Below are 25,961 nucleotides of genomic sequence, written 5' to 3'. Positions count from 1 at the left end.
CTTTACCATAAAGAACATGAGGTTTTATTTCAGGGCAGTTGTATTTCTGCTCTCCCATCCATTTAACAAGACTCGAACCAAAGGGAGTCAAAGGAAAAGGGATGCGTAGCAGCCGTAAGAGAGAGTTTCTCTGAGTCATTAAATGTTACAGCGATGTTAGAAGAGGGGACACAACTTCCTGTCACCGAATACTGAGCATTAGCAGGTAGTAGACAACACACTTACTATATTTCATTTTCTCAGCAACCCATTCAAATGGGAGTTATTGACTCAGTTTCACACAGAGGAATCCTGAGGCTGGAAGAGGCTGGACAGGGTTCCCTGAGTCCCAACCATGGTGAATGGTGGGGTAGAACTTGAGCCAGGTTTGGCTGACTCCAGAGAACGCCTGTGTCTCTGCCTTTTCTGGAAGGCTGTGGATCTCTTAAGGTTTCTGCCATGACATGCCCTGCCTGTGACCAGCAGGACTTTTATCCCACCTGGACTGGCACAAGACCAAACATGGTGGTGTGGGTGCCTGTCGGGCTCCTGAGGGCCTCCCAGCCCAGCCCGGACCCCACACCCGGAACGAAGCCTCCCACAGCTTCTACAGTGTGGCTGTGGTCCCACCATCCGTTTAGGTCCCTTTCTTTCTGTCCCCCCGTGTCCAGTCTGTTGGCAGACCCTGCTCCACCTGCCTTCCGAGCACACCTGGGATGCTCCCTTCTCCCCACCAGCCGGCTCCTCCCTCTACCCCCCACCCACCACCCCTCACCAGATCTCGCCAGACCTGGCCTCCTGCCTCTGACCTTGTCTCAGGCCTGCAGAGTGGTTCTTGTAAATTTGTCAATCAGATGATATCCCACTGCTCAGAGCACACCACGGGCTTCTCAGCTCTCTCAGTAAAAATCAAAGCTCTTTGCCTGGTCTGCGAGACCCTGCATATCTGTGGCACCCCCCACCCACCACTCCTCTCCCTCCGTGTCCTGTTGGAATGGGAAAAGTTTCCTTGTCTCCCTCACAGGGTGTGCGATGGAGGTGTGGCTCACTTCTTCAATGCCCCGCTGCTCAAACCTCTAGGGGAGCAGACAGACAGACAGACAGTCTGTGGGCTCAGACCCCACAGAGTCTAGGGGTGAATGTTTACAGCTCCTAAAGCCCCAGTGGATGTGTGTTACACACCTTTAATTTTGCCGTCTATAGGTGGCTTGTGTTAGTCAGCTCAATCAGACCCTTGCCTTATCACAAGGACGGAGGGCTTTCTGTGTGCTGGGTTCTCGCCTTGGTGTGCTGGAAGAATCAGATCATATGTGGGCTTGGAGAGTAAATGCAAGGTTGTATTGAGTAGAAGTAGCTCTCAGCAGATGGGGGAGCCATAAGGGAGATGATTTTCCCCTGGAGTCCGGGTGCTCGGTGGCCTGGGCTCTCCTCAGACTGGCCCCGACCACACTCTGCATCGTTCCACTGGTCGACGGCCTGCTGCTGTCTGTCGGTCTGCTCTTGTCCCACCAGTCGGTGGCCTGCTGGCCTGCTGGTGTCTGTCGGTCTGCTCTTCTGCCAACGTGCTTCTCTTGACATCCAGCCACTTGTGTGTGTGCCTGCTAGGGTCTTGGGGCTTTTTATAGGCACAGGGATGGGGGTGTGGCAGGGGCCAGGGTGGTCTTGGGAAATGCAACATTTGGTGGTGAAGGCAGGAGTGCCTGTCCTCACCTAGGTCCATGGGGATGGAGGCCCAGCCAGGGACCTGCCCTCCTCAAACCAGCACCTCCCTTCCCACTTCTGTATCATTTAAAGGGAACAGCTCTCCCCTTCCCAGTGCTCCCATATCACTGTGAACTCTCCACATGGGGGCTGCATTCTGGACACTCTGGCCTCCTGTCTGTTCTTCCAGCCGAACATTCTAGGCAGTTTCTGCCCATGGCGTCCGTGCTTACTGCTACTCCTGCCTGAAGACAGCTTCCCAGGCCCCGCCAAGCCCATGTTCACCTTCCTCAGGCCTCTGCCGAAACTTCACCTTCTCAGTGAGGCTTTCTCTGGCAGTGCTGTATGAAGGAGCAGTCCTCCAGCCCCCGATCCTTCTTACCCAGGGTTATTTCTCCACAGCATCGATCACTACCAGATACTCTGTGCATTCATGGTTTTATTGTTTCTTTCCCATCTATTCTAACATAGATGTAAGTCACACAAAAGAAAGGACTTTGCTCATGCATTTATCTGTGCACCTTCAAAGGTAACTGGTGCAAAGGAGATGTGCAGTAAATGTTTGTGGCAGGAAGGAAGGAAAGAAGGCAGCCAGCAAGGGAGGGAGGAAGGACACGGAGAAGGAAGAAAGGAAGGAAAAGGAAACAAAAGGGAAGAGGGTGGAGGCAGTATTTCACCTCCTGAAGCTCTCATCTGTCCCTGAAGGGGAAAGGGGAGGGCGTGGCTCATACCACCCACCACCACCCCACCCCAGGCAGAGTAGAGAGACTGCCTGCAGATCGCCTGGCGTAGGACGTGGGGTGAGGAGCAGAAAGGTGGGCGGTGTGGGCAGGCAGGGGCAGGGGTAGAAAGATGGGCGGTGTGGGCAGGCAGGGGCAGGGGCAGAAAGTCAGGCAGCGTAGGCAGGGAGGGGCAGGAATAGACAGGTTGGTGGTGTGGGCAGGAAGGGCAGGAGCAGAAAGACGGGCGGTGTGGCCAGGCAGGGGCAGGAGCAGAAAGATAGGCAGTGTGGGCAGGCAGGGGCAAGAGCGGAAAAGCGGGAGGTGTGGGCAGGCAGGGACAGGAGCAGAGAAGCGGGTGGTGTGGGCAGGCAGGGGCAGGGCAGTGACAGGCCCTGGCCTCCCGCACAGGAGGCAGCATGAGGTGCTGAGAGGAACAAATGTTGCTGTAAGCAGGGTGGGATGCACAGAATAGTATTTCCCTGCTTCTCGGTGTTGTGTGGGGACCATTTGCTGCGAACCAGCAGGATAATTCCACCAGCACGTTGGGTTGGAAGAACAGAAAGGAGGCCAGAGTGGCTGGGGTGCGGCCAGAGTGGCTGGGGTGCGGCCATGATGGGAGAGTTCACAGGACACAGAGGGAGAGGCATGCTGGGTCAGGGTGCTGCAGATACGCAGCGTCTCACAGACCAGGAAAGAGGAAAACTTTGCAGGTCTCCATGATCACCCACATTCTTCACTCTGCATGACGGATCTCACCTCAGTAACCCCTCTGGGTTATGTTCACAAGGATGGAATTAGAGGGGCTGGAGATGACACCGAGATCTTAAGGAGAAATGGTCTTTCCCCGTAGATGCTCCTTGACCTTCTAGAAATGCCCATTGGTTTCTGGGCTCCAGGAGCTGGTGAAGTCTGGGACTCACCTGGGTTAGCTTTTCAGTGAAGGTCAGTGCAGGGGACACAGGAAGGTCCGCCTGCTGCGTCAGTTCCAGATCAGGGTGGCAGAGCTGCCACTTTTCGAGCTGCTGAGGGTGGACATCTCAGCCCTGCACGTCGAGGTTGGAGATTGGGGTACACTCTCGGTGGGCCCAGGTGCTCGAAAATGGAACATGCTCGTCAGCTGAATGTCCTGGTTACGTTAGCCTTTACCAGAAACACAGCCTGGATTCAACACTTGTTTAAAAATCTCTCATGAATACATTGATCTATTTTTCTGCCTTGGCCAGTGCTCCTGAAGTATGAAGGTGTGTCTCACACACACTGCCCCGCTTGAGGCAACAGGGCCTGCAGGGAACAGCGTTGTTGCCGGCCAAGCTCCAGCACTCGGCAGAGCACCCCTGGCTGCCTTTCACCCCACGGCCTCTTCCCTTAGATGACTGTGTTTTCTTATCATTCGTGCCCTCGGTGCCACACTGCACCACCTAAATTTCATGTGTCTGTAATGAGGCTTAACAAACAGCAAAGAGTTGTTTTGCCTACTTTTTATTCTTATTTTTCATATATTTCATTTCTTTTATATTTAAAATATATTCTTGCCACTTTTTTTTGTTCAGCATAACTTAGATCCCAAAACTTATAAGGTAATTTTTTTGTGTTTTCAAGAGATATCACTTGGGTTTATCTTTTTTTCTTTTTTTTGAATTAGATTCTTATTCTGTCGCTCAGGCTGGAGTGCAGTGGCGCGATCTCGGCTCACTGCCACCTCCACCTCCCATGTTCAAGTGATTCTCCTGCCTCAGCCTCCCAAGTAGCTGGGACTACAGGTGCCCGCCACCTCGCCCGGCTAGTTTTTTGCATTTTTTAGTAGAGACGGGGTTTCACCGTGTTAGCCAGGATGGTCTCGATCTCCTGACCTCAGGTGATCCACCCACCTCGGCCCTGCAAAGTGCTGGGATTACAGGCGTGAGCCACTGTGCTCCGGCTGGGTTTATCTTTTTAAAAATCAGTGAGTTAATTGGATTGCCTTTGTTAGAGATTAAAAATAAGAAGGGTATTTTTTAACTTCTTGATAAAAGGTAACATCTTATACACTTTATGTTCTAAGAGTTTATAATGAAAAGACACTGGTTAGATTTAAGTTTATGTCAATGTAGTTGTTAATTTCCAGGGGTAAAATATAGGCAGTAATTTACACATCGATGACATCACTGTATAAAAGTTTGGGGGTTTTGTGGTTGGAACTTGCGTTCCATGTACTGTAATTGGTGCCAGCTTGGAGAGCAGGTCAGCCCGGACGCGCGTGCACTTGAGGGGAAGGCACGTGGTGTGGGATGGGGTGTCGTTCAGTCTCTGCACAGGGTCTTCACGGTGCGTTCTCCCTGTGAACTGTTTGCTGGTTGTATCCATTGGCCAAGTCTTTCTGGCCTCCAAACAGTGTAGTGTGTCTGCGCTGGCTTTAGTGTGTCTGCGCTGGCTTTAGTGTGTCTGCGTTGGTTTAGTGTGTCTGCGCTGGCTTTAGTGTGTCTGCGTTGGTGTGAGAACAGTATCGTAGCCCTCAAGAAAACGAAGCTTTGAATTTTCTATTGTTTCTTAGAATAATGTTTGTTCCCCGGCTTTGATGACAATAAATGCCCAATACCGGTCGGTGCAATCGGTGGGCAGGTTAGTCGGGGGAGGGACGGATGGAGACTGGGCTTTGACTTTAATGAGAGGTTCATATTTTCTTGAATGTAGGTTAATATTTTGGTTAATACTGTGGCAGAAAATAGTTTCAAAATGCATACTCTTGAGTTTGATCTTGAGCAAGTTGGAAGGAACCTGTCAGCGCGTGTCACGGAGCATCTGAGGGGCTCTCTGACTGCGTTCTTTGCTCCTCACCTCAGGATCACAACGAGCTGTGGCAAGAGCTTCTCACGGAGAACCAAGTATTTGTTTTTAGAATGGATGGGAAAGGGCACAGAGAGTGGAAAACTTAAATGATTTCTCATCATCGCCTTGTTTCATGATGATAGTTATAATTCATTAAGCACTTACCATATGCTGGGCACATGCCTCACTTGTCACCATTTTACAGATAGGTAAACCGAGGCATGAAGAAATTAGCGAGCTTGCCCAAAACCACAGACCACAAGTGCTGGGGCCAAGGCTCAGGGAACATGGTCAGCCTTTCTTCACGGGAGTCCAGCCTAGCAACTCCCAGGGCAGAGCAGCAGGAGGATGGATGATCGGATTGATGGGAACTTTAACTGTGTCTGCGGAAACCAAGGTCCTAGCTGCAATGATGGAGAAAGAAATGTGAGCTAACGCCCTACAGATTCTAGAATCACCAGGCCTGAGAAAGCATGCAGGCAGCTGCAGTCACAGCAGAGGAGCCCCTGGTGGTTCGGCGCTGACAGCTCCACGCCGAGCCTGGCCGCATCTGGCCAGGGTGCCCTGGCTTTCCCGCTGGGCTCGATGGCCTTTCTGCTCACGTCGCCATTTCTTCCTCCCTTCCTGGTCCACCACAGAGCCTCAGTTTCTCAAGGGTGGACGCCTGCCAGTTCCACAGACTCTGTGTGCCCAGCTCTCTCTGTCTGTACGAGCGGGCTGTTGGTACGGTTGAGCATGCTGCTCACTGCACCAGGCTGTACCGGGCACGGCTGCCCCTTCTCACCGTGATGTCAGGGAGGCCTTGCCCAGCCATGGCATTCTGGAAACGTGGCTTGCTGTGGGATTTCCCCTTCAGAGCAGGCGCTTGGCCTCCATGTGGGTTTGAGAGGGGAATAAGCTTGATTTTGCAAAGTTCAGGGTGCGTCAGCACGCCTCTTTCTTCGTGTTGAGCAGGACTCATCTGTGTTGACGGTGACGGTGTTTGCTGTTAGAAACACGGACTGCAGCCTCTTCCCTTCGAGGTGGTGGGAGAAGCACCAGCCTGCCCCGCAGGGAAAGGGCGAGTGCCCCGCCCCGGGACGCGTGACGATGTCTGCTTGCTTTCTTTTCCCTTTTTTTCAGTCTTGTTCTGTCGCCCGGGCTGAGTGCAGTGTCACAATCTCGGCTCACTGCAACCTCCACCTCCCAGGTTCAGGCGATTCTCCTGGGTTAGTCTCTTGAGTAGCTGGGATTACAGGCGCCTGACGCCAAGCCCAACTAATTTTTGATATTTTTAGTAGAGATGGGGTTTTACTATACTGCCTGGGCTGGTCTCCAACTCCTGGGCTCAAGCAATTCCCCCGCCTTGGCCTCCCAAAGTGCTGGGATTACAGGTGTGAGCCACGGTGTCCGGCTGATGTCTGCTTTCTCTTTCTTTTGTCATTTTCCTGCTAGCAACACTGTAGCCACTCTGAATTGAATACCCCAGCCTGTGCACATCATTTTATAAACCTTGGGGGGCTCAGAAAGGTTTATGTGTGGATCAGTATGGCAAAACACGATTCATTTTCGCTGGAAATCCCAAATTCGAGAACATTTAACCTTCTTTGTTGAGAAGTCACATAATTTTTATTCTTTCACCATTTGTCAAAATATCACAACCAGCTTTTCGGCCTCCTTAGGAGACACAGGGCCTTGCAGAAGAACGGTTAATGTAACTCTGTTCCAAACTTGCCCCCGCACGGACCACGTCACCTTCTCTGGAGCTGCAGTGGGGTCGTCCAGACAGGCGGTGACCCAGGGCTGCTGCCCTGGGGAGCTCTGGCTGCGGTGGGGGCGGGAGGGCGGGGGGATGGTGACGGCTCTGCAGGGCTTCGGCTGCTGGGGATGGTGGCTGCTCTGCTGCCCTGGGGAACTCTGGCTGCGGCGGGGGCGGGAGGGCGGGGGGACGGTGACAGCTCTGCAGGGCTCCGGCTGTGGCGGGGACGGTGGCCGCTGTGCTGCCTGGGAGCTCAGGAAGGCGGTGTCTGTCTACAGACGAGTGTCCACAGACACAGGTGGAGGCTCCCAGGCCTTGCGGTGCCGGCTGTGCCAAGCTAGTGTGTGGAGAGTCCTTTTCTCTTTTCTGGGAGGGCAGAAGGGATCTTTGGACTTGGAAGTGAATTTTTCTACCACACTTGGAGGCCCCACCACGTCCTGCGAATTGTGACATCGGAAATAATGGACTTTGCCCCAGACGAGGCCTCTGGTCAGGTCGTGACTCCGGGGGCCTCCTGCCCCGCTCACCTGACGAGGAGGCGGCTGGGCAGCCGAGCCTGTGTTCCGTGGTTCGTGTCCACAGGAAGGACCTTTCCTTAGCAACCTCCACTCACTGCTCACCTCCCTGTCTCCTTCCCTCCGGTGAAATTCCATCGCGGGGACGGCCGCCCGCTGTGAGCCGTGGCCGGGCTGACTCTGACACACATCTCGGCCAGTGCTAGGCGTGTGTGGGGACATCCCTCACCTCCTAAGCACGGAGGACACTGACTGCTGGGGACGGCCATGCCCGATGCCAAGGGCCTTTCAGGTCTCCCTGCAGCTGTGCCGGCTCCTGCCGCGGGCTCTGGTGCCCCCTGCCAGTTCTCTGGGGCTGTTAGGAACTCGTGGGCAGACACTGGGTTTTCTGGGCTCTGCCTGGTGCAGCCCGGGACCCTGCACAACTCGGGCTCTTGCCTGTGGCCGCCGACTTCTCCAGACACAGCTCTTCCTCCCCATTCCCGCACTTCCTTATTTCCATTTTCTTTGGGATGAGTGAGCCCTTTGTTGCCAGCATTGGACCTGTGGACATGGACGAGCGAGATAAGACTGCCGCGATGATAATCGCTGGGAAAGAAAGGGATCTGGGGTGGGAGGAGACTGCAGTGAATGAAAATGGAAAGGTTGCTCTGGGCTCGTGGCTCGGTGGCTCCGTTGCGAGGCTGAGATGGCTCTTCTGATTCTGAAAGCTACAACGAGCAGCACATTTTCAAAGCAGCACCGAGGGCTGTGATACGCACACACCTTTAATTCTGGAGCACATCTTTTATCTTCTCTGGGAAACAGCGTGAGCCTGTCGGTGTGGAAGGAGCCAGGACACGGGTGCTGTTGACCTGGGACTGTCCAGCCCTTCAGCCCTTTGCCACCTGCAGACAGGAGTGGTGGTGAAGACAGGCTTTGCTGCGGTTTTATGCATGTTTTTGTTTGTGAGAAAGTGAGACGTATTTTCCTGTGTTTGTTGCTGGAAGTTTTCTTTGAAGGCAGCGTCCCGTCAGTGAACGCATGGTGAGGGCTGATGTGTGGGGGTTGGTGGGACCTGGGGGTGCGGAGAAGGGAGGCTGGCCCTCCCCTCCAAGGCTCGAGGCTAATGAAAGAACAAAAGAGTAAGCGGCCTCCGTGCCGACCCCTGTGTTTCCCTTCTTCGGTTTTGAACGGCAGGTTTGTTATGATTTAGGATGGCGAGTCCAAGAGATCTGGGTCCAGCTGGTATTGAAACAGCAGTTTGTTACTTACAGATTTCGAGAGGAGGGGGCAGGCCACGCCACAGGTCAATAGAGAGATGTACCAGGTTCAGTCAGGAGGCTGGGCGAGGGCAAGGCAGGGTCATCTGGGACAGGACTGCCCAGTTGGAATAGGTCCAGCCGCTCCGGGGCCAGGGGCTGCCCGGGTCTGGTCCCTGCCCCAGGGGGACTAGGCCAGTGGCCTGGAGTGTGAGCCCACAGAGGCGGAGGTGGGTGAGGGCTCTGGATTGCAGGGTTTGCATATGGAGAGCCTGCGTGGAGTGGGCAACTGTTTACTATCTGGACATTGGCTGTTTGTAGGAGGGGCAGCCCCCAGGGTCAGCAGGGCCCCAGGAGTCAGAGCATCAGAAATGTGAGGTTAATACAGACCCTTCAACCTGACAGTAAAGAAGCCGCCACTGTGTGCCAAGCAATTCGGAGGCTTTACTGTCGGCCGTAACAGGGGACTCGGACACCCCAGCAGGGGACGTCGGTGGCAGTGGACGTCCAGCACGCTCCGATCAGAATGCCCGTGTCCATCACACATTTCATGTACAGACTGACTTTAAATGACTCTGTCCGCTTCATCCCATGCTAAACTACGTAGACATGCTGCTGTCTCAGAAACGCCTGTCGTGGACGCTCAGGCCTTTCCATCAGAGGGTCTTAGTCATCAACAGGAAGTCTGGAGCGGCGCTGACGGGACTCCGTTTTTCAAACAGGAAGGTCAGAGGCTTGTGGCTGTGACCCTTTCCACGCAGGACCCCGGTGGGGGTTGGGGCGCAGCACAGAGTGTTCAGAAATGAAGCAAAACACTTCAAAAAAATGTGTCCTTACAGCCATGTAGCAAGATGACCCCGAAGAACGAACTTCAATTAATGGGTAAAAGAGACTGCACTGAAAAAATTTTCCCTCAGGCTGCCAGCGCTTGTGTTTGGAAAGTCATACGAGTCTAGACGGCCCCAGACACTGACTCCTGTCCTGCGTGTGCAGTGAACGGGGCGCGTGGGGACCGGGTGCCAGCCCCGCTGCCTCGACATGGACGAGACAGAGCCCGTGCCGTGGGGAGAGGACAGGACGTGCGGCTGAGTGAACGGGGGTGCCACAGGCAGCGTCGCCGTCGAGCCCTGTGCAGACACTGCAGGCTGCAGCCCAGGCCTGGTGATGCATTTGGCGCAGACAAAAAAAACAAACATGCCTAAATGTCTTAATTTGTAAAAAGCAGAAATAATTCCTCCACTTCTAGTGTAGAGGGTTGTGCCGAGATCCCCCTAGGGTAGAGGATCGCAGTGGGATCCATCTAGGGGGGAAGGTTGCGGCGGGACCCGTCTAAGGTGAAGGGCCGCGCCGAGATCCCTCTAGGGTGGAGGGTGGCAGCGGGACCCCTGTACAGTGGAGGGTCGCAGGGAGACCCCAGTGGGGTCCAGGACAGGCTGTGTCCCCTCTGCGTTGCTCTGCCAGTGTCGTTCAAGAAGGTGGAGACGTGGCCATGAGCTGTCTTACATAAACGTTTATGAGGACAGAGATTTCAACACTGAGTACATAAGAAAGTCAGGTTTTCCTTCAAAGCTGGGAAATGGGCCCATCAGTCTTCTTCAGGGCCGAGTCTTTATTGCTGCTGTGGAGGTGGAGTGTACACACGGCGAGATGTGCAGATCGCAGGTGGACATGACGATGCGCTGGACACGTGCGCATGGAACCAGCGGCCACGCTGCACGGCACACCCTCACACCCGATGCTTCCTCCTGCCCCAGCCCCTCCTGCACGTGACGCGGCTCTGGCTGCCCTGGGCAGACCTTGCCCATCCTTGAACTTCATCTTCCGTTAACAGGATTCGGTGGACTCTCTGGTGACCGGCTTCTCTCACTCAGCCTGACTGGTTCTAGGTCTGTCCCCCTTTTCTCGTCTCTGTGGTTCCTTCTGGCTCAGTGCTGGTGTGGATGCGGCCTCCTCATCCGCGCTCCTGTTGCCGGGCACATGGACCTTAGACTCTGTCTGTGGAACTATTAGGAGTCAGGCTGCTACCCCCAGTCTCGTTTGACTCTTGTGGTCATGGGTTTCACTTCTCTCGGGTAAATACTTACAAGTCCGATTTCTGGGTAACACGGAAGATGTCCTTTTGGAAAAGACTTTCCTTTCTCTGTTGAAACGTCCTGGTGCCTTTGTTGGAAACAGTCTCCTTGGAGTTGTCATCGTGCCACTTCCTGGACGTGGTGAGGAGGCTCCAGGTCCCTCTAGCCTCTTGCGCCATCTAGGTCACACCTGCAGCTGTTTTATGAACCCTACCTTAAAGTGGTAATAATTTTTCCTTACTAACAATCAGTTGTTTTTTAGATAAAGTAAGAGGAGTAAAGAAGACGGTCTTTCTTGTCTACGTAACCACGTATTTACCCTTTCAGGAGCTTTTTGGCTTCTCCCGTAGCTCTGGGCTTCTGTCTGGTGGTGTTTCTCTTCAGCCTCGGTTCCTCCCAGCACTTCCTGTGGTGCGGGCCCCCTGGGACCCGCTGTCCCAGCTTTGTTCACGTACGTGATATGAAAATGTCTCTCCTTCGCCCTCTCATTGGAAGGATATTGTCATTGGATATAAACTCCTGGATTGAATGATTTTTCTTTCAACCCTTCAAATGTGGCATTCATTATCTGTAACGTCAAATGCCTGACTATGCACATTGTATGAAACACATTCTTCTTACAGGACACGTGGTGTGTCTGGCAGCCTCTGCGCTCCAGGACCCTTTCTGTTCTTGTGTGTGGAGTGTGTCTGTCCCCCGCCCCGATCCCGGCTGCTTCCCGGGGACCTTCTCCACCTCTGGCTCTCAGCAGCTTGGCCAGAGTTACCGCGTGCTTATCCTTGCATTTTATTATCTTGAAGCTGAGTGACTGTCTTGAGTCCCTGAGTGAATATTCTTCCCCAGATCTGAGAGATGCCTGGGCTTTCTTTCAGGTGTGTCTTGTCCCGTTCCCTCCTGACTCCAGCAATAGTGCAGCGGCTTGGCCTGCCCCAGGGGTTACTGAGGTTCCGCGGAACGTCTCCCGTTCCGCTCTTCCCACGGTGATCACTTCTGTGATCTGTCCTCAGATTCACAAACCGTTTCTTCCGTTGTGTCCTTCCGTAAGATTTTACAGTTCGGACGCTCTGCTCTTCACTTACAGAATGTGTACTGGATTCTGTTTTACGTTCCCCACTCTGCTGAGTCAGTGGGTGCACCCGTCTCGCCGTGGCTACGGCAGCTCCGCGAATGGCCTGATCTCCTCGCTCTAATCAGCGACTGCCCTATTCTCGATTTTCGGTTCTGTTTTTCTGCCTCCTCCTGTATCTGTTGCTGCTTGTCTGAAGCGGGGGCCTAGACCCTGCTACCTTCCTTTAAGGGGCTTTTCCGGCAGCAGTCACATTCTTGGACGAGGCTTTGACCCTGTGTGCCTGTGTTTAGATGTCATTAGAGTTGGTTCATGCTAGTGGCGTTTCCTCTGAGGATGTAGCCTCTGTGTTTTCACCTACACACAAGAGGGGCTCCGCCATGTCTCCACATGGCATGCAGGATTCCTGTTCCCCGCACCGTGCACTCTGCCGCTGCCCAGCACTCAGCCTGGCGTGCCACTGTGGCCCTGTGTGCAAGACACCCTTTGCAAAGACCGTCAACCAGGTGCTCCGTCCCTCCATTCTAGTTGCCTCACCAGCCCTACCTTTGACCCCATCCTCAGCCTGGGGGACTGTCTTGCATCTGCCCTTACATCTGTCCAGAAACAGTGAGTCATGATGTGGATAAGTGCACGGCCCCTCCACTGTCTTCACTCGGTGATCTCTGCTGCTCTGCACAAGACGGCTGAGCCGCGTGGGAGCCAAGGGCCTGGGTTCCCTATCCCCCCCAGCACCCCTGCTTTCCCGGCCTCTCTGTCCAGGATCCCCGGGGGTGCCGGCCCTGTGACAGGCCCCCACCCTCCACCCCATCTTACTGGGCACTCACGGAGACACAGCATTGGGGAGGAGCGCCCAGGTCAGGCACTGAGGGCAGGCACCCCCAGAGAGAATTTCTGTCGCTTCTTCTCTGATTATAAAAGTAATCACATTACTTTTATTTTACGCCATCATTATCGTTATTTTACATTGTCATTATCAAGTGAACAAACAAGTGAAACACAGATGAACTGTACAGAGAGGGCCTCGGCTGAGGCTGGTTTGTGTGGGATGTAACCGGAGGCCCCCACCCACCTGCATCACAGCGAGGGGCTTGGTCTCCACCTGCACTATTGGGAGGGGTGGGGACATGTGGAGTGTAAGGGTGTGTGGGGGGGGTCTCAGAAACAAGGATGGAGGGTGAGGGGCTTCCCACCCGTGTCACACTCAGCCTAGATGTTAAGGGTCTTTTTTTGGAAAGTGGCGTTTTCGGATGTAGCACGTTTCCACTATGTTTAATCAACAGGCGCGACCTTTGCCGTCACAGGAGGGTTTGTCTGACATCCTCATCTCCTGTCTCTACCCAGGTGACAGCCGGGGGCATCCTTGCCACAACTAGAGGCAGAGGCTCGCTCCAGGGCCTCAGGATGGGCCATCCGCTGTGGGCCCCGAGCTCCTCCCACTCAGGCGTTCCTGAGCCCCCACAGAGCAGAGGGTCCCCTGGCCCCCAGGCCACTATCATCTCTATAATCTTGTTGTTAGCTAGACTTCCAGCAGAGGCTTGAGGGGCTGGCTTTGGAAGAAGAGCTGCATCTGGCCTCCTGAGTTATCCATTCACTTACAAATGTATTCTCACACACAGCACGTGGACAGCTGGGGCCACCGTGTCGTATTTAGGATACGCTGGTGGCCAAAGTCTATGGAGGCTTTTCTCTACTTGTTGTAGCAGGAGAAAGTGTGGGAATAACAATGGCTGCCCGCTTTTGTGGTGCTCTTCTGTACCGGGCAGGGTGTGGTGGGGGCAGTGTGGGGGACAGGGTGTGGGGGGCAGAGTGTGCGGCCTGGGTCTGCTGGGGCAGGGTGTGCCAGGGCAGGGTGTGGGGGCAGGCTGTGCTGGGGCAGGGTGTGCGGACAGGGTGTGGGGGGCCGGGTGTGTGGGGCAGGGTGTGCCGGGCAGGGTGTGTTGGGAAGGGTGTGCCAGGCAGGGTGTGTGTGGTCAGGGTGTGCTGGGCAGGGTTTGTTGGGAAAGGTGTGCCAGGCAGGGCAGGGTGTGTTGGGAAGGGCAGGGTGTGCCAGGCAGGGTGTGCTGGGCAGGGTGCTGTTCTTGCCAGGCATTGTTTCTCCTTCTGCCAAGTGAGGGGGACACAGCTCATCCCATTCTTTTATCATCTGGAGGACATGGTGAAGTTGCCCAGCCCGTCTCTCTTCCTGGCTTGGTCATTCCAGTGTTTTCTGGAAGTCGTGCTTTCCATCCTCTTGAGCAGGTGGATGAGTCTGTTCTTCTGTTCTATGGGCTTTCCACCTCCAGGAAACTGAACTAGTGACGGCCACAGGATCAGGTGGATTTGAGATTCAAGTCCAATATCTCAGTATTCTCTGAGTGCTGGCCTGCACCTGGCCCTAAGTGACCACTGCTTTGGGACGCCGCAGACGCCCGCCACACCCCTGCAGCCCAGAGGCCCTTGCCTTTGCATTTGTCCACCCACCATGTCCTCGTGTTTGTGTGTGTGCCCCTAGGAGCACGGATTCACACCCTCCTGAAGGACCTGCAGAGGCAGCCGGCTGAGGCGAGGGGCCTGAGTGACCTGGAGCTGGACGGCATGGCCGAGCTGATGGCTGGCCTGATGCAAGGCATGGACCACAGAGGAGCGCTAGGCGGCCCTGGAAAAGCAGCCCTGGGAGAGTCTGGAGAACAGGCGGATGGCCCCAAGGCCGCCCTCCATGGAGGAAGCTTTCCAGGTGACTCCAGCGCCATGGGTGCCCACGCCCAAGGGTGCTGTGGGGAGGGGAGGCCTCAGGGCTGTGCAGAGACCGCTGGCTCACCAAGTGCAATGTGGGCTTTCTGCTGGGGAGATGGGGATCTGTATTAATGATTTTTTATCTGTTTGAACTTTTGCCTCTAAAAGCTTTCTTAACAGACTAAGCCTATCAGAGCAGTTACGTTGAACGGCAGATTGCTCTCTGTGAGGAGGTTTCACTCCTCCACGCTGAGGCTCAGAGTCAGAAAAACAGGCGTGATGAGAAGTGTTGTGTTTGGATTGTGTACCAGTGAATATTGTCAAATATTTAAATAGGGGAGTGAGAGGGGATCATTCAGATGTCTGTATGCATTGGTCCTCTGAGGCCACTGGGGAAGCAGAAAGCAGCCCCCTGGCACCCCAACCCGGCAGGCAGCCGGAGCCCTATGGAGGCCCCATGGGCCAGCTGGGACTTCTGCAGCCTGATGGCTTCTCACAGCGTGGAGATGCAAGAAAGCGTCTAGCTCAGCTCCCCACACATGGCAGGCCCACAAGTACATGCCGAAAACCAAATGACTGACATGCCCCTCTGTCCGCACGGGTGCAGGGGGGTCCTGCTGGAAGCTGGAAGCCTGACTTGGCTGATGGGCAGGGTGCAGGGGAGGGGTGGAACTGCACCCGGTAGGGCCTGTGTTAGGCGGTGGCCCAGGGCTTGAAGGAATCAGGACTCGCACCAGGGCTAGGTGGGACGTAGGAGGCCCTGGTGTGCGTGATGTCCCCAGGGGTGACTGTCCAGGTGCCATGAGTCACGCACCTTTGGGCACTGCAAGTAGGATATTTATTATTTTATTTTATTTTTTTGAGATGGAGTCTTGCTCTGTCGCCTAGGCTGGAGTGCAATGGCGTGATCTTGGTTCACTGCAATCTCCGCCTCCCGGGTTCAAGTGATTCTCCTGCCTCAGCCTCCCAAGTAGCTGGGATTACAAGTGTGTGCTACCAAGCCCAGCTAATTTTTTGTGTTTTTAGTAGAGATGGGGTTTCACTATGTTGGCCAGGCTGATCTCCAACTCCTGACCTCAAGTGATCCGCCCACCTTGGCCTCCCAAAGTGCTGGAATCACAGGCGTGAGCCACCGTGCCCGGCCGGGATGCCTATTTAGAGAGAAACGTTGACCCCAGTGAAATAACCTAAGTCCGCGGATTCTGAAGCCATCTTAATTGTGAGGTGGTTTTGGTGAAGGCTTCACTTTGCTTTTTCGTGATGTGAACCGCTGGGTACGATGGGTTTTCTTGCCGTGAGTTAACTTTGACGATCATGTGAGACCCACAGAGCCGGGCGAGGTCATGGTGGCTGCCTTCACATCTGCCATCTGTAGCTCCTCAGTCCCCTCCTCCCTCCTCTTTTCGAAGTTTATAGAGTGCCATTTTGTGCTATAAACAGAAAAGGTTCACTCTATGGCAGGACTTAGTCCAGCATCATCACACCTCACCTTTCATATGGAGGGGTCTGCATGGCACCCTTTTTATGCTTGTGACGCCCTGTGATGACATCATCACACCTCACCTTTCATATGGAGGGGCCTGCATGGTCACCCTTTTTATGCCTGTGACGCCCTGTGATGACATCATCACACCTCACCTTTCATATGGAGGGGCTGCATGGTCACCCTTTTTATGCCTGTGACGTCCTGTGATGACATCATCACACCTCACCTTTCATATGGAGGGGCCTGCATGGTCACCCTTTTTATGCCTGTGATGCCCTGTGATGACATCATCACACCTCACCTTTCATATGGAGGGGCCTGCATGGTCACCCTTTTTATGCTTGTGACGCCCTGTGATGACATCATCACACCTCACCTTTCATATGGAGGGGCTGCATGGTCACCCTTTTTATGCTTGTGACGCCCTGTGATGACATCATCACACCTCACCTTTCATATGGAGGGGCCTGCATGGTCACCCTTTTTATGCTTGTGACGCCCTGTGATGACATTCTTGAGGAGGGTTTTGGTAACACTGGTGTCTTTTACAGATGACGGAGTTCAGGACGACGATGATAGACTTTACCAAGAGGTAAGATGAAGTCTGTGGTGTTTGTTTCATGTTAAATGTGGAAGTCGGTGATCTTTTTTTCATAGTGTGGGAACATTTATGAAATACAAAAGTTTTTTTTTCCCAGAAGGTTATGGAGAAACCCCTCATAATCTCCAAATTGTAAAACAATATAAAGAGAACATACAAAAATGAGTATATTTGGATAGGAAATATCTCTTTTCAAATTATAACCGAATTTATCTATGGTAGAAATATGAAAATCATGGTAAATGCAAAGAAGAAAATTAATATTTCCTGGAATTTCCCCCTCGCTTTGCTCATTTGATGCCTCCTGCACGTGTGGATTCCTGAGGAGTTCAGCGCACTCACACCTGGCTGTCCTGTGCGGCACCGCTGGCCACATGTGACCATCTAAACCTACATTTAAATTGATTAAAATTAAATAAATAAAAGATGCAGTGCCCCGGCTGCACTGGGCTCAGGCCAGTGGCCTGTTAGTTGCATGTGGCTCATGGCCAAGGCACTGGATGCCACAGGCAGAGGACGCTCTGCCATCCAAGAGCCCCCATGGGCCCTGCTGCTCTGGTGGCAGTTGGAAGAAGGGCCCAGTCACAGGCGATGTCCACGCGCTAGACGCTGGCCTTGCCCGTTAAGTCGGTTAGCCTTAGTTTCTCCCCCTTTAAGAACCTTTGGTCATTAATACAAGGCCGAAGGATGAAGAACTGTCCTAAGCAACAGCAGTGACATTGCGTGGCTCAGGGAAACCCGGTTTTGGGGGTGGAGAAAGAAGCGACTTTGGTTAGTCATTCTCTCGTCAGATTCTCTTAGTGGTTTGTGGTTCCATGCCTGTTGGCAAGTACAGGAAGAAAATATCAGCAGTTTCTTATTTCAAATTTCCATCAGAAATGGTGGGACCTGCCGTCTGAGCTGTGGAGGGAGAAGTGGGGCTGAGAAACACATTTCCTAGTTTAGGGAGTCGGGGAGACCCAGCCCTCCCACCAGAGGGGCAGGGAGCGCTCCGGGGGCCTGCCGTTAGCCAAAGACTCCCTGACTTTTAGACCACAGCCTTTTCATCCTCCATGTGTGGAATTTTGATTTAGTTCTGTTTGGGGTATATATATATATATATATATTTTTTTTTTTTTTTTTTTTGAGACGGAGTCTCGCTCTGTCGCCCAGGCTGGAGTGCAGTGGCGCGATCTCGGCTCACTGCAAGCTCCACCTCCCGGGTTGACGCCATTCTCCTGCCTTAGCTTCCCGAGTAGCTGGGACTACAGGCGCCCGCCATCTCACCCGGCTAGTTTTTTGTATTTTTTAGTAGAGAAGGGGTTTCACCGTGTAGACCAGGTATGGTCTCGATCTCCTGACCTCGTGATCCACCTGTCTCGGCCTCCCAAAGTGCTGGGATTACAGGCTTGAGCCACCGCGCCCGGCCTTGGGGTATATTTTGAAGCTATTCTGTTTCCCAAAAAGGGTATGTGAGTGTTGTATTTTCTGACTTCTTATTTATTTAAAAACATCTTTCTTCTCACATGAAGCACAATTTAAGTGACAATATTATGCCTTTTCCTAGCTCTGTTGAGTGACGTCAACGGCTAAGTCCTGTTGTCATTGAGGATCTGAAGTTACGCAGTGTTTTCATCACACTACTATTTTGTTTAAATTTTAAAAAACACAAAAGGGATAGTTGTAATTTGTAGCCAAAATGGGAATAATTGCCTCTATAGTCCTTCCTTAATTTTCTTAAAAGTGTGTTTTGGCAAAGTGAGTCATAAAGCGAATCAGATTTTCCTGTTTCCGTCTAATATAATATTGAGGATATAATTTCATGGTTGGAAAAAATCTGCCAAGTAGACATAAGACTTTTGGCACCACATGCACCAGAAGGTGTCCGAGGGCTGCCTGGCATGTGCCAGCAGCAGGAGCAGCCTCCATGTTTCTTAGGAAGCAGTGTGGGGTGCCCGGGAGGGCAGTGCGCCTGGGGGTGGAGATCACGTCTTTGACGGCCCTTCGACCTGAGTTCCAATTCTGGATCTGATAAGCATGACCTTTGTGATCTGGTACCAATAATTTGATATTTAACCTCTGTAAACCCCAGAGTCTACAAATTAAAGGTGAAACTCACCCTTTATTTATGGGGTTGGAGTAGTAATTAAGTGAGAACCCACACAAAGCACGTCCGTATCCGACACGTAGTCAGCAGAGGTGCGGAGGGGTTCCGAGGGATGGCTCGTCTGGGAAATGGGATCTGGCTGGGAGAGCGCTGCCCATGTGGGAACCACAGATCCCTCAGGTATCGTTAGAATCAATTACGCATCCCTGTGACGTGCCCACTCGTGGGTTCATCGCTTTGTGCCTCCGTCTCCCCTTCTGCGAACTGGGGTTACTGAGCGTTTCCCGCCCATGGGCTTACATGAGGATTCAGTGTGTTCATGCAGATAACACATTTAGGACAGCACCTTTGTGTGCTGGAAGAGCTCAGTCGATGCAAATTTATTATTATTATTATTATTATTAGGTGGTGTTCGTTGCTTCTAGAGGGCTGGGATGGGATCTTGATATCACACAGTTAATTTTTTTAAATATCAGTGTCAAAGTCCTACACTGACTCTACAAAATCTGATTCTTCAGAGAGGTGTGTGTGTGTGCATGTGTGTGAGGGGGTTAGAAGGGAGGAGAGAACAGCACGTAATTGATTTGGATACTCAGCGCCCTCACACCCCATGCTCACCTAGACGTCATTCTAAATATAGACTGAACACACTTTGCCTTCCTCCCCCACTCTCCTTCCAGGCTGCCCATGTCATCCCCATGGTGACTCTGTCCCGGGCAGCCCTTGATTGCATGTGTCACATCAGCATGCCTTTTGCAGATGGCCCTCACAGAATGTCCTCTCTGCCAGGTCCATCGTCTGAGTGCCACACTCGGGGGCCTCCTGCAGGACCACGGGTCTCGACTCTCGCCTGGAGCCCTTCCCTTTGCAAAGCCCCTCAAAATGGAGAGGAAGAAATCCGAGCGCCCTGAGGCTTCCCTGTCTTCAGAAGAGGAGACTGCCGGAGTGGAGAACGTCAAGAGCCAGACGTATTCCAAAGACCTGCTGGGGCAGCAGCTGCATTCGGAGCCCGGGGCAGGCGCGTTTGGGGAGCTCCAAAACCAGATGCCTGGGCCCTCGGAGGAGGAGCAGAGCCTTCCAGCGGGTGCTCAGGAGGCCCTCGGCGACGGCCTGCAATTGGAGGTCAAGCCTTCTGAGGAAGAGGCGCGGGGCTACATCGTGACAGACAGAGAGTGAGTAGCAGCCCTGGCTCAGGTTCTGTGCGCCGAGGGAGGGCTCTTCCCAGCAGGCTGGAGGTGGGGTGCCTCCTTGCTGTGGGGGATGTGTATGCTTTTACGTGTCTTTAACTGAATAATGGGGTGCAGACATCCCTGGAGTCTCAGGCGCGGAGGGCGGCCAGGTGCCTGGCCGGTGGCTCCTCCTGGTGCTTCTGAGCTGGGTTCCAGAGCTTGAGAGCCGTTCTCTGAAGTGCATCAAACAAAACCAAACCAAGCAAATCCCTTCCTGCGTTCTTGGTCCTGACTTGTTATTTGCAGGCAATGCCTGTCTGCGGGTCAGAATCACCTTCAGCGGGGGCCAGGAAGGTGGGGTCTCAGGGCAGGCAGGTGTACAGCAAGGCCTGGGCACGGCTGGCGCAGGAATGCGGGGCGGGACGCCGCCCCGGAAACTGCTGAGCACCAGACTCCTGTCTATCAGGAAGGACTCCAGGTGCTTTATCTGTTTTGCACCAAACTGGCCCAAATATCCTGGTGTGGGCGCCCTTCAGAGGGAAGAAGGAGCTTCATAGCAGCGAGGCTCTTTCCCCACCCTCATGTCGATCTGAACTTAACGAGTCTCAGAATTCAAACATCACGGGCCCGGCAAGGCACAAGTGGCTGGCCCGTTCTCCGGACACCCCGTTAATGAATCCGACATTTGATGCTTTGCTTTGTACAAGGTTTGTGTGTTCTTCAAGTGAAGGAAGTGGTGTTTCAAAGAGAAGGACGTGTCTGCCTGGCTGTACACACACCCACGCATGTGTATGTGTGTGTGTATGAGTGTATGTTGGGCAAATGTGTGTGCATGAGTGTGTGTGTTGGGTAGATGTGTGTGTATCTGTGCGTGTGTATGAGTGTGTATGTGGGGGAGGCGTGTGTGTATCTGTGTATACACATGTGTGTGTATAAGTGTGTGTTGGGTAGATGTGTATCTGTGTGTGTGTGTGTATATGAGCGTATGTTGGGTAAATGTGTATCTGTGCATATGTATATGAGTGTGTGTGTTGGGTAAATGTGTGTGTATCTGTGCGTATGTGCACATGTGTGTTTATATGTGTATGTTGCATAGACATGTATCTGTTGTGCGTGTGTGTATGTGACTGTGTATGTTGGGTAGACGTGTATCTGTGCATATGCATGTGTGTGTGTATATGAGTGTGTTGGATAGATGTGTATTTGTGCGTGTGTGCACGAGTGTGTATTGGGTTGTATATAAGTGTCTATTGGGTTGATGTGTATCTGCATATTTGCGTGTGTATGAGTGTGCATGTCGAGTAGATGTGTATTGGTTTGTGTCTTTGTGAGTGTGTGTGTATGAATGTGAGTGTTGGGTAGATGTGTATCAGTTTGTGCATATGTGCGTGTGTATGTGTATGAATGTGTGTGTATGAGTGTGTGTGTTGGGTAGATGTGTATCGGTTTGTGCATGTGTGTGTATGAATTTGTGTGTATGAATGTGTGTGTATGAGTGTGTGTCGGGTAGATGTGTATCAGTTTGTGCATGTGTGTGTATGAGTGTGTGTGCATGAATGTGTATGAGTGTGCACATCAGGTAGATGTGTATTGGTTTGTGCGTGTGTGTGTATGAGTGTGCACGTCAGGTAGATGTTTATTGGTTTGTGCGTGTGTGTGTATGAGTGTGCACGTCAGGTAGATGTGTATTAGTTTGTGCATATGTGCGTGTGTGTATGAGTGTGCACGTCAGGTAGATGTGTATTGGTTTGTGCGTGTGTGTGTGTATGAGTGTGCACGTCAGGTAGATGTTTATTGGTTTGTGCGTGTGTGTGTATGAGTGTGCACGTCAGGTAGATGTGTATCAGTTTGTGCGTATATGCGTGTGTGTATGAGTGTGTGTTGGGTAGATGTGTATCGGTTTGTGTGTATGTGTGTGTGCGTATGAGTGTGTGTGTCGGGTAGGTGTATGATGTGGATCTGTTCAGGTATTTCTTCCTTGGTGAAGAAGCCCCTCTCGTTTTGAGGATTATTTGCAGCGGAGGTGGGAGCCGCCTTACTACTAGAACCCATCTGTTTTGCGGACTCTGCGAGCCTCCCAGTGCTGAGGCTGGTGCTGTGGCTGTGCTGGAGACACCACATTTCATCAGGGAGAATTAGCTGCGTATGATAATTGGGCAGAAATATTTTATCCTGAGCTCAAACCACAGAGTGTGTATCACAGCCAAATTAAAATTTAAGATGATTTTCAGCTGTAGGTGATTATCTTAGTTGTATCTTTAGGTAAGCGGTAAGCAATGGAAACTTGAAGCTTACACTAAAATATGGACTCCGTTTTCTCAAGACTGCTTTCCAGAAGTCAGGATGAGCTTTCCCTTTTCCAGGCTCTTTGCTTGGACGCGGCTTCCCACGTGTCTGTCTGTGCCCTTGCTCTCCTGTTTGTAGCGTCAGGAACTTCTCGTGGCTGTTCACTTCTTTGCTCTCAAGCCTGGCGGAGAATCACAGGCAGGCCCTAAGTGATGTGTTCTGAGGCTGTGTGTCTGCACCAGCAGGGCCAAGGGGAGGCGCCTGCCTCAGCACTGGGTGACGCAGACCATTATCATGACCGATTCCTATGGGTGGTCAAATGCCCTGTGCTGTGGATGTCTCCCTCCCTAGGAAACACTGCTGTGTGTGTGGTGTGTGTTATGTGATATGTGTGTGGTATGTAGCGATGTGTGGTGTGGTATGTGTTGCATGTGTATAGTGTGGTATAGGTGTGGTGTAGTATGTTGTGTGGTGTGTGTTGTATGTGTGTGGTGTGTGGTGTGCTGTGTGGTTTATGTGTTGTGTGTGGTGTGTGGCATGGTGTGTGGTATGGTATGTATTGTATGTGTGTGGTGTGTAGTGTGTGGTGTGCTGTGTGGTTTATGTGTGGTGTGTGGTGTGTTGTGTGTGTGTGGTGTGTGGTGTGCTGTGTGGTTTATGTGTGGTGTGTGTGTTGTGTGTGTGGTTTGTGGTGTGCTGTGTGGTTTATGTGTTGTGTGTGTGTGGCATGGTGTGTGGTATGGTGTGTGTAGTGTGTGGTGTGTGTTGTATGTGTGTGGTGTGTGGTGTGCTGTGTGGTTTATGTGTTGTGGTGTGTGGTGTGTGGCGTGGTGTGTGGTACGGTGTGTGTTGTATCTGTGTGGTGTGTGTGCATGGTGCACAGTGTGTTGTATATGTGGTATGTGTGACACGTAGTGTGTTGCATGGTGTGGTGTGTGGTATGTATTGTAGGTGTGGTGTGTGGTATGTTGCGTGTGTGTGTGTGGTTGCCTGTGTCTCCTCACCCCGAGCTGGAGCCCTCTTTTCTCCCGGAGGCCCCCATGTTGTGTTTGTGGACACACTGCGTGGTTCCCTGCAGGTGTCCTGGGGACTTGAGCCACCCTTGCAGGGGGACGGCTGGGGTAGGAGAGTGCCCCAGAGAACCATGTGATCTGGTCATTTTAAGGGCTTTCCAGATGGGCACCGAGGCGTTCACCAGAGAGCGGGAGGCTGGTGTGGTTTCCTAGGGAACCTGCAGAGCCGACAGTCCTGTGCCATTCCTGCTCACGGGCTCACCCTGGAGGGAAGGACAGCAGGGCCCCTGTCCGCAGCAACCTCGCACTTTCTGGGGAAGGAGACCCATCACACCGGGTCATCTCCTGTCTGCACTTGCGACTTTCCAGTAGAAAAAAGCTGGGGTTTTTCTTTGCATTGGAGTTTATTTTCTTGTAGTGGGTTCGCCGGCCATGCTTTGGGACTGGAATATTTACCTCCTACAAGCAATGGGTTAAAGGAAAAAAAAATCATCATGTTATCTTGGCTGACTCTTCCTTTGCGACTTCAATTGGTTGGAAGCTCTCTGGTGAAGACAGCACAGCTTTTTGTCAGCAATTTGTGCCGCTGGGGCAAGGTGCACTGCACGAGGTGAGGTCTCCATGAGGTCTCCTCTCTTCTTGCAGAGATTGAGGTTTTTGCCCTATTATCAGACTAATAATTTGTGATTCTCTTGGGCAGGTTTTCACCAGATTTCAGCTTAAACCTGGACAGATCAGCTATTAATTTCCAAGACGCAGATGGCGTTCTTTAAAAAAGGGGGACTTTTGTGGTTGTGGTTGTCCCACAGAAAGGAGAGGAATGTGGTTGAGAACTCAGTGTCACCTCAGCACCCACATGCTCTTCGTGCTGAGGTTCAATGGGAGGACGGTAGGGCTTGGCTTTTCCAGGCATGATTTTCTCTCTCACATTTTCTGATGGACAGAGTAATCCTTTGCCATTTACATTTTTATCCTTTTTACAAACTAAAGGGATTCTTGAAGACTGGACGAAGGGCAGGACAGCCGCCCCAGTCCTCCAAGGACAACTTTAAAATGATTTCGTGTTAGGCTTCCAGGAGGAATCACAGGACGGACACCAGGTGTAGGGAGGAGGGAGCCCCTTACCTCTCAGCAAAGAGGAACCTGCCTTCTAAATCCAGAGACAAGACCTTCAGAGACGACAGCTCACACGCACACGCCTCTCTCTCCCTACCCCAGACCCCTTTGGATTGGGATGTATTCTGTGGAACGACCACGCTGAGCCAGTGGGGTGGATTTTGGGGAAGTGAAACCTGTAGTCAGGAAAACATGGGGGCCGAGGCAGAGGTTTGAGTCTGGGGTGGCGGCCACAGTGCTGCTGGAGAAGGTGGCCTGGGCCCTTGACCCACGGAAGTCTGGGCAGCGGGTCTGTGGCAGCCCCGAGACCTGGAATGTGGCAAACGCCCCTGTGCTTGGGTTTCCTGGTCTCTGGAGTGGCAGCTGTGGTGTGTGGCTTCTGGGCTGTGGGGAGAAGAACTTGGCACAGGCAGAGCAGAGCCCGGGGTGCGTGCAGAGAATGCATGGCACACGCAGAGCAGGGCCCAGGTGCCCGGATGAGCAGCCTCTGTCAGCAGTGGGAAGAACACAGTGTTGCTTGAAAGAGGAGGGGCCGATGGATTTCCACGAAGGGAAGCTGGAGAGGTTGGAGCTCTGAGTCTTGCGGGGAGGCTGGCTGAGGGAAGAATGTGCAAGAAGTGGCATGGGGCAGCGTTGACCTCTCCGATGCCTCTCAGCACTCCGAAGGGAGACAGATGCCGCTGAAATATTTCTTCCTTCAAGTTTTTCTTATGACAAAACTTCCTTGCACCTCGGAGAAGACAAGCAGCAAAATGGCAGGTGGTGCTGGGCCACCGTTAGGGGCTGCTGCGTAGGGGCTGCTGCGTGGGTTCAGTTGGAATGTGGAATTCAGAGACGCCAGCGAAGGCAGGGACGCACTGGCCAGGGAGAGGAACTTTGGAACCAGACGTCTGGAAGGAGATGGGGGCTTCTGTCTCTCTATCTGCCACCCTCAGTGGGGGCCCTGGCCCCGCAGGTTCACCCCAGCCCCTTCCCCAGCTCACTGTGAGATGTGAAATGTGAAACCCACTGAGTACTCAGGAACCACTGCCCACTCTCCGGGGGCTGGTTTGCTGGAGAGGAAGTTCCCATCCCAGTGACTGCCCAGGAGGCCTCACCTCTCAGGAGCCCCTCAGGGGTTCAGCGAGAAGAGCGAACTGCGGGAACCAGCAGGGCGTCAGGAGAGGGTGTAGCCAGACTCTGGTGATGCTTCCTGCTCGTCCTTCCTTGTTAGAGTAAAGGAAACCCTGAGGATGGATTCTGTGTTTCTGACACCCGGGCAGATTTCGGGAGTTCTGTCCTGTTCTTCAGTCTCCACACTGTGTTGTAACTTCCTGTTCAGAAAGCGCAGCCCTCACCTCCGTAGAGGCCCCTCCTGAGGGTGCACATGCCCGGCCTTGTCACTGCTCCTCTTCGCTCTGTGGTCTTAAAAGAATATCTTTAGCATGATGGACTTATTACCATTTAAGAAGATTTCAGGTAGGGTGGGAGTATAGCCCCGATGGGTAAAAATGGTCATGGTTGCTTTTACATTAGAATAGAAGGAGAGAAAGGATGGCATGGGGCAGGGCAGAAAAAAGGGGAAGGAGAAGGAAACAAAAACTCCCAAACCTCAGCATCACCAGCAATCCAGTCCATCCTGCTGGGGGGCGGCCATGGGAAGCTGCGAGG

General features: G+C 52.9%; 1 protein-coding gene across 1 annotated transcript in view; it reads left to right on the top strand.

Annotated features, from left to right (window-relative positions):
• Nucleotides 1-25,961, top strand: part of PTPRN2 (protein tyrosine phosphatase, receptor type, N polypeptide 2) — a 789,125-nt gene that overhangs the window by 215,013 nt on the left and 548,151 nt on the right. Inside the window, exons 6-8 of the mRNA XM_011941545.1 lie at nt 14,334-14,555; nt 16,592-16,632; nt 19,517-19,899. Of these exons, the coding sequence (XP_011796935.1) occupies nt 14,334-14,555; nt 16,592-16,632; nt 19,517-19,899 (646 nt within the window). The remainder of the gene's footprint in view (nt 1-14,333; nt 14,556-16,591; nt 16,633-19,516; nt 19,900-25,961) is intronic.

The sequence above is a fragment of the Colobus angolensis genome, unplaced genomic scaffold (genome assembly GCF_000951035.1).
Source record: "Colobus angolensis palliatus isolate OR3802 unplaced genomic scaffold, Cang.pa_1.0 Scaffold2, whole genome shotgun sequence".
NCBI classification, from domain to species: domain Eukaryota; kingdom Metazoa; phylum Chordata; class Mammalia; order Primates; family Cercopithecidae; genus Colobus; species Colobus angolensis.
This window is presented reverse-complemented; position numbering and strand designations above follow the sequence as displayed.